Source organism: Fringilla coelebs (genome assembly GCF_963513975.1).
Source record: "Fringilla coelebs genome assembly, chromosome: 3".
Classification (NCBI taxonomy): Eukaryota; Metazoa; Chordata; class Aves; order Passeriformes; family Fringillidae; genus Fringilla; species Fringilla coelebs.
Genome location: NC_140030.1, coordinates 24,069,293 through 24,082,713, shown reverse-complemented (window position 1 = coordinate 24,082,713; position 13,421 = coordinate 24,069,293). Strand labels below are relative to the sequence as shown.

The following is a 13,421-nucleotide window of genomic DNA, read 5'->3' as shown; positions in this document are numbered from 1 at the left end:
ACCTTCTGCAGTCACTTCCCACAGTTATAAAGCCAAGTGCAGTGGCTGCTTACCTTTTCAGTAAGAGGGAGTTTTACTTCAACATGTGCTTAAAGCATGCACTACTATTCCGATTCTTTACCCTAATTTCATGGGAACAATCACTGTTCCCTTTAAGAACATGGCCATAAACCATACTTCTTTGCACTTAGTTGTTTCTTCTCAGTAGGACTCCAACTGATTAGGCAAACAGTCAGCCAGTGTACAAGAAGAACTGCTGCCCAGCAAAGTTAACTCCTTCCCTGACTTGTGCCTAAGAAGAGCCATGTGCATTTCAGAGGTACAAACCACAAGTGCCCCTGTCACCTGGGCACTGCTGACTTTCAAACAGGTTTACATTAATATTACCTCAGTAGCTGGAAGTAGTGCTTTGCCCAGCACATTTCACTGGGCTATTCCTCTCTTCCAAACAAGAAGAAGGAACCATCACAAAAGGGGTATCATGATACACGATAACCTTTGTGAGCAAGCTTTGTGTGAAAAAAATGAAAAGCAGCAAAATTTCTGTTTGTCTTCAAGAGTGCATCCACCCATACTGCTTCCTAACAATTTTGCTTATATTCCCTGTGCACCAGAAGACAGTCTTTGCCAAGCTTTGAGACCCCAGGAATATTTATTTTTTACACACATCAAAGCAACTTCAATCCCTGAATAGTTTGTGACTGAACAGTCTCTTCTGCTTACGGGAGGGAGTTCAGCAAGATAATCTGTGTGAGAATGGAATGGCAAACCTGTTCCAGAGTACTGAGACTTGCAACCTCTCTGTGCAGCATGATGAACCTCAGCCATGGCTCATGTCACTGGCAATTTACAGCATGGAACATGTTTTAAACCACTACTGAGTACAAAGCAGAGCACCAGACTCTTTGATTGACAAAATGACTCACTCTGCTGCTTTAAAAACTGACAAGCTTCAAACCTGTTACATTTTATTTGAGCACTGATATTTTATATTTAGAACCAGGGGAACAAGAACATGGGTTGAAAAGGAAGTTTTTTTAGTGCAACACAGTACAGGCCCAAGACTTTTTTGATTTAGAACTGATTATTTAGTCTCAGAAACTACAAAATTATACTTCAATACAAGATACCTTTTTAGCATAAACATTTATTTATAGATATTCTTTCAGAGATACAGTGCAAGAGTAATTCAATTTCCTGGGGTGCTCTGCACCCCTAAATTAAGAGATCAAACTTACAAAAAAAAAATCCCATGAGTTAATAGACTGCTTAAATGGAAGTAGATCAAAATATACCAACAAAACACTTGCTTTAGTTTTTAAAAAAGCTTTTAAAATATCAACACATATCAATAATCAATTAACAGGTACAGATCTTTTACAGAAAATATAAATGCAGTGTAAGATTTGTGTTCAAACTTGTCTTTCAAGTACAGGGAGCATGTCTGTTTGGTGGGCATGGCAGTCATATTCAGTTCTAAATTCTCCTACAGCAGCATAAAAACAAGCCTCAAAATCATCAAAAGGCTGAAAAAAAACCCAAAACAAGAAAATATAAGTATGGCTGTCATTAATAAAAACAGTGTAAGTTAACATTAAATAACAGTGCATTCATCAATAACTGACACTAGAGTCTCTATTAAGCCATCTTTTCAGGTGTCCAGATCTCCAGTCTCAATGTCTAGAAAAACAAAGCCCCCCTAGGCTGGAAAAGCAATCCACAATGGACAAAAACATTTTCCAGTGTAAGTCCTGATTCTTAAATTTTGCTTAAATTTTGACAAATTGCTTCTGATTTTTTCCTCCCTGTATGTAACAGAAGTAAAACAGAATGGTGTTATATTAAATCTGTAATATTGAAACAACAAAGCAACAGTTATTATTCCTTCGGAAGATGGGGATTCTGATTTACACCTGGAAAATGTTTTGCATTACAGACTCATTGGGAAAAAAGTTTTGAACTTACTCCATAATTTAATTCCAAATTAATAGATTCAGAAAATTATATTTTCCAGAATGCTGAACAGCAGCAATAAAACAGCTGGAACAGCCAGATGTTTTTTTTTTAAAATTTGCATTAATACTGGCCAAAGTTCTTAACGTTAGATCAAAAATGTCCTGGTTTTCAACAGTACTGTTCTTCTAGTAGTTTTGAATGCAGCACTTCTAAACCAAAGTATTGGCCTTTTTTTTTTTTAATGACTGTGTTGTATGAAATTAGACTAATTTTATATGTATGTGTTCGAAAACACTAAGGCTTATCTAGGTTCTTCCAAAAGCCTTACCAATTTGCATTAATATTTAATTGCTGACCTCTGCCTTCTGTACTGAGAAAGTCACTTCTTACCAGCTGTATCTGCCTAGTAAGATGAAAAAGCTGCTCACTGGAAACCGGACTGTGACCTCCAAACTAATTTCATTTAAACTGTGTAGTTGCTGAATGACAGTGACTTCCACCAGCAGTGTCTTGAATAGGGTGTGAAATGGCAACTATCTGATAACCAGTGAAATCTTTACATTAGGATCTGCAGTATGTATTTACCTCAGGCACGCTACTAGTCCGGCTGGCATTAATTTCTTGGACCTCTTGAACCTCATTCCCATTACAATGGTCAAAAGAAAAGATGCAACTGTAAAAGACAATCCAATATATTTATGTTCTCACTTTTCTCAGTGGACCACTCAGGAACACACAGAGTTATCAAAGGTCATTGCTGTTTTTCTATGAGCTGCAATTCAGTGAAAGATTAGATCAGAAACAGAGTCTATAAAAACATTCTTGCTTTTCCAAAATACACCATTATGATTTCTTTTAGCTACAACTAAAGCTTCCATGTGCAGCAGAATACTAAATCCTACTCCATGAAGACTAGTTAAGTTTGTCAGTCAGTCAATTCTACTCACCCATATCTAAATTCATGGGGATACCAACAAAGTAGAAAGAATCTTGGCCATAGCAGTCACATGTATATTGAATTACAGGAATAGCATCTCATAAATCTCACCAGTCTAGATCATTGCAGCTGTTTTCTAACTATCAGGCATAGGGATTTCACTTTGAACTATGGCTGCAGAGTGCTACATAAATGAGAAGATCAAGGAGAACACATGAAACTTCAAAGATAGGTACCTTCATTCAAGAACTGGTATTTGAAATGCTTCCTAGAAGTGGGAAGAGAGGCAGAGCTTCTCATGAGCAGCTGGGCTTTGTCACTTTTACAGCCAAAGTAATGGCAGTCACACAGATCTCTTCCCTTTTTATGGTGTAGGTAAACCATCTGGCTAATTCTCTTCAAATTCCACTGTCTAATCCTGGGGCCAGTCCTGTGTTCATAGGTGTCAAAAATTAGTTTTAAACTCACTTCAGCATACAAAACAAGCCCTGACAGTTACAAGTATCTTACAGAGCTCTACCAACTATGTGCACTCATCAGAGATACGCTGCAAAAAAATATCATGCTCCATTATCCGTTGCTCTTATTTTCTAGTCACATAGCCTTGATCCTCTCAGGAATGTCTCAAGGAGTGAACTATTCCACAGCATGTGTCTTGCCAGAGTCCTGAGTAAATTTACAGTTTATTACAAATTACAAAGCATATTCACTCTGTAATGTTCTTTTTTCCCCCATTTTCTAGTACCTGGCTTTTCATACATTTCAGAGACTTTTTAATGCATTCAGTTTTCAGACCAGATTTCAGAAAGTGCTATACATTCACTGTTTCACCTTAAACCAAAGAAATTCAATAAATCAAGAGCACTTCAATCCAGTGAATCATATGCAGATCAGCATCAACTTGCATTGTGAATGCTACGAACTCTTGCATACTGAGATTTGAATTTCTAAATCTACTTCAAACACATAAAAATGCATTAAAGTATCCAAGAAAACACAGAGCTTATTTCAGGAGAAGTAGGAAAATGCCTGAAATAGTAATTTATAAAACAACTAAGAGAATTTGCCTGGGGTACCCATCGGCTACATACTCTTTGTATGTAGGACAAGTTACAAAAACATTACTATCAAGGTCTTGTACTAAAATATTACCTAAATTACTGTAGGAGAGTCTTGCACAGGTGGAAACTACTGTCAATAATTACAGTTTGGATGGATGGGTTGTTTTTAGATTTCCTAACCTTTTAAAGGTTTGGATGTTTGCTTTATTTTACATTGTAATTTACTGTAGTGGTTTCTAAGTTCCGAGTGGTCACTTTCCTCCATGCACTTAATTTCTATCTATCATTTGTGCTCTAGCTGCTTTCCACATTTTGGCATGTTAGGCATAAGTGAAAACATCCTAGTTTTCCATGAAAACAATACACATTTATTATAAAAAGCAATTAAAACATTTCTTTGTAAACATTCTAAACTAAGGCTGCTTTAAAAAGTCTTTGTTCCTTTTACTTTATGGAAGAAAAACTTTCTAAGCCAATTGTAGTGAACTCTATCTCATCTCATTGCTGTAAATTCTACTAAATAAGTACTATACCTTTCTCCAGTTGAGAAAGTCCTCACATGCCTATGACTACATTAAATGCAAAACACTGGCTATTTTAGATATCAGACATTCAAAAGCACATTAATGGAAAATTTTGTATTAGTCCCTTCAAAACCTGGGAATTGGGAAACAGGCAACTTATATTAAGTTTTAATGAGTCTTCCATAAATTCTGTATCTTAGTGACTTAATTGACCCACAGGAGTACAATAACATATATTACAAGCATCTCATATTAGTGATTATAAATTTACATATATTTAAGGCTATGTCTTCATTCCAAAAAAAGTTCTGGGTATTTTTTTAAACAGGGTGTTAACCTAATCTGAGCAAGGTAATTGTGGCAAAAATACAATTTAAGGCCACCTAGGAGCAGATCAGGTCCACAATGACCACCTTTACTAAAGAACTCTCTGGGAATACTTGGCTGTGACTGCTACTCAACATTTTTTTTAAATGGAAATTTTTATAACTGTGATTGGTGCAAAGCACAAAGCCAGAATGAACAATATACAACAAATTCTAAGCTGAGAAAAACTAATTTTGTACTTACACAATCTGGATTAAATGTATTTTAAATGCATTTCTGCATGTGAAACCACAGCCTAAACCACCTTTGCTAAAACCATGAGTGAGACAAGCTCCCAACAGCTCTTATTGCAAATTCACAAGGTTTCTGTCCCCAGAAGGGATTGTAGTTTTTTGCCTCCATGAGGGTTTCATGGCAAAGTAGCTGCCATGACAAAATTATTGCACAGTCTGCATCCTGTCTTTCTTAGCAGCAAAGGAAAAACACTAAGTTAAATTGTTCCATTCCCTAGGAGCTGAGGATACGTTACATCATGCAACAGTGGATCCCACATCTCCTTTCCTGCTCAGATTGCAAAATTCAATCTGTAACACTAACAATTTTATTGCAGTACTATCTCCTGTTTATCAGCTGGATTTCACAATATGTGCAATGTTAGGCAAACATCTCATAAAAGGAGGTGCTGCCAAGTGGTAACACACATCTACTGGCTTTGTGTCAATGATTTGCCTTATCTTGTAAATGGCTCCTGAATTTTGCAAGCAAAGCTGAAGTGTTGAACTCTAGTTAAAAACCCAACATTTAAACCAAAGCAATACCCAAAATTACTAAAACAAAAATTTTACATGCAGTTCAGGATGCTGCTCATTTGTTTACTGTAGTGAAACACTTACACAATGATATCTTCACATTTCTCGGATCACGTGTTACACAGTAAGCTCCATAACCAGCCACGGAGCCAAAGGTAAGACCAGCAGCTAAAGAGATTTTACTACCTGCAAGAAATCATTCAAGTGTTATTTCACAATACAAGGTCTTTAAGCTCAATCTTTATATGGTAGCTGTCTCTCTACAATAGAACTGACTTTGCCACATTCCAGCTTACCTCACCTGGTGTGAAGAGAGAGGTAATACTTCTGTAACTGGGTTATTCTAATGTGTGGGATTAGGGGCAAAGTCAACTAACTAAATTAAATGGAAATGATCAGGATCCAGTAATACTTGCAACTTGGGAAAAATACAACCCTAAATTTGGCTATTTTCTCTATCATACTTAAGAAGGATTTTTTGTAATATCTCTGAACTGTATGTTCATTTTAACTACATCTTACAGTACTTGGGAGTCTCCAAAATGGGAGAAATGTACCAATATATATAAAGAGTAAATTGGAAAACATGCGTAATCATAATGTCCGGCCTTTCAGTCTGACATCAGTCCTGAAGAAAGAAATGCTATCACCAACATTTAATGAATAAAGATTGAAAAAACAAATAAACGGCAGTGAGGATGAAAACAGGGCTTCTAAAAGTAACTTGGCATCTTCTTGCAGTGCTATTGAAAAACTGGTTCATAAATCCCAGATATATCCCTAATATTTTAAATTTCTGAACAGACATTTGTCTTGGTACCATAAGATAAAAGTGTAGAATCTGCACAGCAGACATTATTTGAATTAAACTGATCCCCAGATGTTTAAAGAATTCAGACCCCCGATATCATTTAGTTCCCAATCCTTTTATTTCAAGTATAATCAACACTTTGCAAGAAAATGTAAATCATAACCAATAAAAAATTATCTAGATTTGCCACGAGGATAGACCAAGTATTAGAGCGAAGAGAACAGGTGAATGAGATGGTCAGTGAGTGCAGCTGGCTGCAAACACAAAACCACAGCGTTTTCAGAAATTCACATGTGAATCCGTGTCTCCGAGAGCAAAGCATGTGCACACTACAAAGGGAGACGGTGACGCTAAAGCACAAGAATGGTGACGGACAATGGAACAGGGACGGTGACCGACGAGCTGCCGGGGCTCTGCGGAGAGCGGACGGGAAGCCGCCCGCAGCTCCCGCCCGCCCGTCCTCGGTACCGCTGCGACCTCTGCCGGGCGCTGCAAAAACCCCTGGAATACCGAAACTGCGCTTTGGGGTACGCTGCCGCCTGAAACCCGACTCGTTATCTTACTGTGGAAAGGCACAATTCTAACAGTACCAGAGAATTAAACACCAACTCAGAGCACACAAGTAGAAGGTTTGTTCCCACCGTGCAGCTGGAAATGTAAGAATCGAGCCTGAATTTCTCTGTAGAAAATAAGCTTTAATCAAAGATATGCTGTGCTCAACATACGAATGATTGAAAGGAGATGAGAAAGCCCAAAATGCGTTTAAGGTCAAAGATAACATGACAATCTCCACTCTTTGCCCTGAAAACAAGCTCACTTAAATGCTTAAGTTGGCCCAAGAACATCTCATGAAACTTGGTGCATTTACAGCAGCACATGATGGATGTAAAATGCAGCTGTGCTAATTACAGCAAAGTTTTCATGTCTCACACTGCATAGAAGAAATCAAATGCTTCATTTGATTCATTCATCCTTCTGTCCCAGTACTAACCTTTACGAGTGTATGCTATAACACCTCCAAACACCAGCAATGAAGCATATGCAAAACCAATCCAGTCAACAGCCATGGTCCCAACTCTGGAAAAAAACAAATATATTGCAACTGAAGGCAAACAAATTACTTCCTCCTGGTATAAAAGAAATCATTACTTAACGGGTTCTAAATAACACTACACTCTCCTAAGTTGTGCTTGACTACTGTGTCAAAACATTCAGAAGGTGAAGGTGTGCCTGCTGGCTATTGTACCATCCTTTCATTAACTGCTGCCCTTCCTTACACCCCAGTATAGGTGTATATAGGGGTATAGAGGCATACCATATTTCCATTAGGGGATTTTTTGGCATATATGTGGCATACATTTTTCCCAGTCACAAATACATGTATGCAGGCAAAAAGCTTGACACCATCCAAAGCATGTTTTGTTGCACTTGTGCCACACTGCTGAGCTGAGATCACATTATGGATACATACAGATCTTCTGAGTGCTCAGCTCAGTGTCTGCATCTCCTCCCAACCACACTATACCTGGAGCACTTCAAGCGGCATGCAACAAACACTGCACCAGGCAAAAAACCCGATTTTTTAGAGTCTATTCAAAGTTTCCAGACAGAAACTTAGGCTGTTTTGGGAAGCTACACATACAGGTACTTTATCCTGTATCTGTGCCCCTTTTATTTCACCTTTACATTGTGATGCACTGTCTGAAGTTAGGCTGCTGTTCCGCAGAAAGCATTTAGGGTTCTTTTGTGATGCTGGTCCCTACTTGGTGGCAGTGCTGTGTAAAGGCATGAATGGCAGTGCTCAGCAGCCAGAGAGCCCCTGCAGCACCACGGCCTCTCTCCCATCAGCCGATGGGGCACACCTTTGCCTCCCAAATTAAGCGTACACTTAATTAAGCACATCTTTCTTTATACCTCAGCGTCTGCGCTCTTGACCACAGTGTTAAAGGGCGCTAGCAAAGAGTGCTCACTCAGCATTTCGTGTCAAGCCTTTAGTATTTAAAGTAAGCAACTCGCAGGGAACCCACTCCTCCCGAGGTTGTAACCCCTCAGGACAAAAGGTGGGTTTAGGGGGCCATGGCACCCCGGAGAACGCGGTTTGCAGAGGCGGGGGCCAGGGATGCAGGGGACAGAGATTCCCAGGCCTTTGATGTGCCCAGCGTTCGCGGCCGCTTTCCCCCCGGCCCGCAGTCCGCGTCTCGTTTCCCAGCGCCTCGGCGCAGCCCCCGGGCGAAGGCAGGCGTCTGAAGGGGGCGGCTCCGCGCCCCGCCCAGCCGCCCGCTCGCCCCCCGCCATCCCCGCGGCAGCTCAGCCTCGCCGTACCTCGTCCCGCCGCGCCGCCCTCCGACCTGCCCCGGCCCCGGCCCCGCCTCCCGCGCCCGCCGGGCTCCGTGGGGCGCCGGCCCGGCCGCGCCGCCGCGCCCCGGCTCAGCCCCTCGGCGGCGGAAGGAGGGCGCCTGTCGCCGTCATGGCGGCGGCGCGGCCCGGCCCGGCCCGGCCTGCCCGCAGCGCCGCCGGCGGAGCGGCGGCTGGCGGCGCTCGGCGGAGCCGGGCCGCGGGGGACAAGCGGGTGACAGTGAGCCGGCAGTGCCCTTGCGGCCAGGGGGCACTGGTATCCGGGGGTGCATCGGGAAGAGCGTGGCCAACGGGAGGTGATCCCTTCCCCCCCACTCGGATCGGAGCGCTGTGTCCGGGTCTGGGCTCCGCAGTAAAAGAGAGACGTGGAACTACTGGGGAGAGTGCAGCGGAGCCGCAAAGATGGGATCTGGAGGATCTCTTTTATAAGGAGAGACTGCAGGACTTCTGTTCTGTCTAGAGAAGAATGAGAGAGGATCTCATTCATGCATATAAATCAAAGCTGGGTGTTGGGAAGGTGGTGCGTGACTTGCTGGTGGTGTGCAGCAATAGGACAAGGAGCAATGGCCATAAACCAAACCACACGAAGTTTCAGCTCATTCAGACAGAGCACGGTACTAATAATGAACTAGGTGGTCTGCATGGGTCCCTTCCACCCCCAGCAGTTCTGTGATTCTGTGAGTTGTGGCTATGCTGATGGAGTAGGGCAGTAGGGCAGCACATTCTCTTGGGGCCCCTCTGTTACTGTGCCCTGCTCCAGGGTGGGCATCTCCTGCTTGAGACTCCTTATCCAGCCCTTCAGGCTCTGGAAAGGTCTATGGATATTTTACTCTTTTAAGACCAACCTCCCTTGCCGTGTTTGGGATGGAAGAACTCACAAATGAAGGAGTCCCATCTGCAGATCCACTTGTCCCCAGAGTGTGCCCATTCCACAGAGACAGGGTGAGAGTCTGCTGCCTGCAGCCCCCACAGTCGCCCTGTGACTCAGCAATGGGCGCTCATTGCTGTGCCAGGCACCCTTCTGCCCCCTGCCCCTCTCATAAGCAGGCTCTCCTTGCTTGTATGTTTTCAGAGGGCTGCTGCATGAAGTCAGGTGAGCAGGCACGTAGGCTGAATGCTTGGATGTGTTTGTCAGGGAAAACATCAGGCACAAGCCCCGACACTCTGATACTAAACACGTAGCTAATTTATGAAACTGCTTGATGTGGTTATTTTAACACCCTGACTTCTTGTCTGCTAGCCGTTTTTGCTGGACCTATTCCACCGCAAGCTATTTTTGTCCATATTTTGTCCCCCTCCACAGTGTTTCTTTAGCTTTTTCTCAAATGAGTGATTCTTGACCAGCACAGGACGTGTCCTTCGGGGGTGATACAGGGGTGCCTGTGTGTGACATTCCTTACACTTCCCTTGTTCCCACAAACAGAATGAGCATAAACATGGCCACAACAGAGAGAGACTCACAATGCCATGTGATAGGACTTGGATACCTGCCTTCTTCAGGGGTCATTTGAAAACCTCTGCCAAAATCCTGTGTTTCCTTTAGATTTCTTTGCTTAAAGGTGTGGGAGTTTTCCGCTCCAAAGAGCTAACTGGAAAGCAAGTCAACATTCTCATTAGGGTAAACGTATCTAATTTCCACTCCTAACATTCCATTTGTTTTTTTCTGGTAGTGTTTAACTGCTGCAATACAAACCCACTCCATGTGAGCTGTCCAAGTCTGTCTGCTCAGTGGAAAACAGAACTGCTCTCCTTATCTCTCCACAGTGTCTGTGGGAAGGAAGACCTAAGGTACACTAACTTTGGAAAACAAACACAGGACACTTGAGGGCAGGATGGCTCCAAAATGCAAACAAAAAGTGGATTCATAAGCTGAAATCCAGAAAGTGTATTTCTTGATGAAGTATTATGAGACTTGCGGCTCTTGAACAGTACAATAAAATAAACAGGGAATTAAATGGAGCAGAAGCATGCAATTCTATTTGAGGGGATTCCAAAGTGCAACAAATACAGTGTCTTTTGGCACCTCTAGGATAATGAGGTTGTGGTTACTGACTCAATGATACTCATCGCTTAAGAAGACTGGGTAACCCTGAAGTCTGCGTAAAATTTGAATTCACATGATTATATGCTGCTTGTTATGTTCCCTTCAATTTTCAATTGCAAAAAGTATTTGGTACTGTTTTCCCTAAGGTTTTACTTAGCTATTATCTGATGTGAAATGGTTGCTGTATTTTACAGCACAGATGGGAGGTTTTGAATAGGAGGAGAATTAATTAAATTAGTTTTTGGTAGCATGACAAATCAAACACCTCAGTCCTTACAGAGAGCTGTAACAGAGCTAGCAGCATAGCCAGTGTTACTGTTGCTGTGTGCTTTCTAGTATAGTTCTCACTTGCTTGTTACTGCCAATCTTAGCTGAAATTCCCCTGTTGGGTGTCTGCCTCCAGCTGTTTTATTTTAGTTTGTTTTGGTTATTTTGTTTTGTATTATGATTTGTTTGCTTTGGTTTTGGAAAGTTCCATTTGCAACAATTGAGCCAACTACAAGGATGAATTTAGGCAAAAATACACGGTTTTGTCCATTATAAACATAACTATTTCACTGAACAGCCCCTAGCATCTCTTTGCTTTGGAAAAATAAACTTTCAAATCTGGCAAACAAATTGTCTTAGTTTCAGGGATATATTTTTCCATCTTCAGGAAAATGTGACCTGAAGACAAAAAGAGTTAAAAGTGTTGAGTGTAGGCTTCTTAAAATTGTACAGCCCTGTCCCTAGAAAGTTTCACCTCTATTATGTGTTACGTTGTGTTAGCCCCAGCTGCATTCTCACCTGAATGTAGGCATTCTTCCCTGAGAAAGTCTGAGCTTGTGCCTTGCTTTTCTTATGTCATGTCTAAGAAAGAAACCTCTAAGGGGCTTGTGTAACACAGCCCATCTCCCTCCCCTGGGACATTTTTGCTGAGGCTACCTGTTGTTAGAGAAGGTGTTGGCAGGAGGAAGCACATAAAAGGCCCCTGTCTGTGGTGTGGTGTTTGTGCTTTTTTGTTGGTCTTCCTGTATTAACACTAAGGGCTGCTCATAAACTTTAATGCTAACTGCTATCCCAGAACATAAAGTGATTTCAGAAGGGATCTGGAATAGAATGGTGTCTCTGAATGGAGGGAATGGAAGAGTGCCTCTGAAATCCCATAGAGAGAAGAAAAGTTACTGAGATGGGGAGAAGAGAGCTAAGCACCCTGAGACAGGTGTCATTCTGGAATATTTTTGTGCAAAGGTGGTTCTTCTCATTGGGTGGGATTATGGAAAAGGAAGAGGAGACAAGATACTGTTTCTGGAATGCATGTTCAGAGGCGTCAGGTTTAATAATCTAGTTAATGAAGGAGGGAGTCAATTGTTATATTCCAGTACAGAAAAGTGACTGTTAGGGATAAATGCTGTAAGCTTTTATATACACACACACATATGCTGATAAGTAGTGAGAAGGACAGTGGTGTCAAAGTAACAGAAGGTTGTTTTAAAAAGCTGAGGACGTTGATGTACAGACTGATGTACAGCTTTCTGGACTGACTTTGTGGGTTATTACACTGCAGTTCTGAGGTGTCACTTCCTCGACAATTTAGTATGAAAGCTTAAATCTGGAATCATCAATCAAATAGTAAAAGGCAGAGATAGTGTTTTAAATAATAACTGTGAAGTAATCTGACAGACAGCCACCCAAATTTAAGCCTTTTCTAAGACCTAAACATATATTAACATGGACTAAAGGCTGCAAAGGAAAAAGAGATGGGTTCTTGGGCAGTGATTTCACAGGAGATGGTTTTCAAGTTTAACAGGTCACTGCTGCCAAAAGGGCCTCCTCATTTCCTGTTTTGTGTTCCAGTCTGTTATTTTGTGAAGTAATTGGTGAGTTTTGCTCCATCTCTCCCAGTCCTCAATGACTGAGTCAGCTCAGTAGCCTGGCAGAAACATAACCAGGCAGAAAAATTTATCACCTTTTGCTGAATTCATTCAATCAGTCATTTGTTTAAATTAGTTAAGTCAGGAGTCTTTACAAAGCATCAGAGCACAAAGGAAGAGATGGGATTGCATGACCAGCTGGGAGGCTGGGGAGAGTCTCTGTAGGCATCAGCAAAAAAAAGTGAGATTACCTGAAGCTGTGCATTTTCTTTGACTTGTCAGGAAATTTTGCCTGCAAGAAACCATTAGGTATGGCACCAACTGAAATTCTTGGTAAATTTGGGGAAATGCAATCCATGATTATGGTTGATCAGTGGTATCTCAGGAATCTTCCCAGATGCTGAGTCCAGCAAACACTGAAATAAGGTGCATGCCCACAGAAACCTACCTGTGGGCCTTGCAAGCTGACAATATCCACAATATTAGTGTGAGAAATTAGGTTCTAGCTACATGTAAAGGTGGAGAGGCCAATAGTAACAAAATGCAAGAATGGAGTTGTGGTATACAGTGATTTGAGAGAGCGTATGTTAGATTGTTTCTGCTCACCAGGCATAATGAAAGGGCTCTAGGTGGTATTGAGAGTGAGTGGTTAAACTGCTTTGGCTTCTGCTCAATGTAGTGGTTTTGTTTTCCCAGTTGAGTTCTCAAAAGCTGATAGATTCCATCTGAAGAAATGGAGGTTTT

General features: G+C 41.7%; 1 protein-coding gene across 1 annotated transcript; it reads right to left on the bottom strand.

Moving 5' to 3' along the window:
• Positions 1–1,025: 1,025 nt before the first annotated feature.
• TMEM14A (transmembrane protein 14A) lies at positions 1,026–9,007 on the bottom strand. Its single transcript, XM_084202191.1, has 5 exons — positions 8,748–9,007; positions 7,417–7,502; positions 5,699–5,800; positions 2,542–2,629; positions 1,026–1,526 (listed from the first exon to the last, which is right to left on the bottom strand). The coding sequence occupies exons 2-5, from the start codon at positions 7,490–7,492 to the stop codon at positions 1,487–1,489; spliced, it is 306 nt and encodes a 101-aa protein (XP_084058317.1). The 5' UTR covers positions 7,493–7,502; positions 8,748–9,007; the 3' UTR covers positions 1,026–1,486.
• Positions 9,008–13,421: the final 4,414 nt, after the last annotated feature.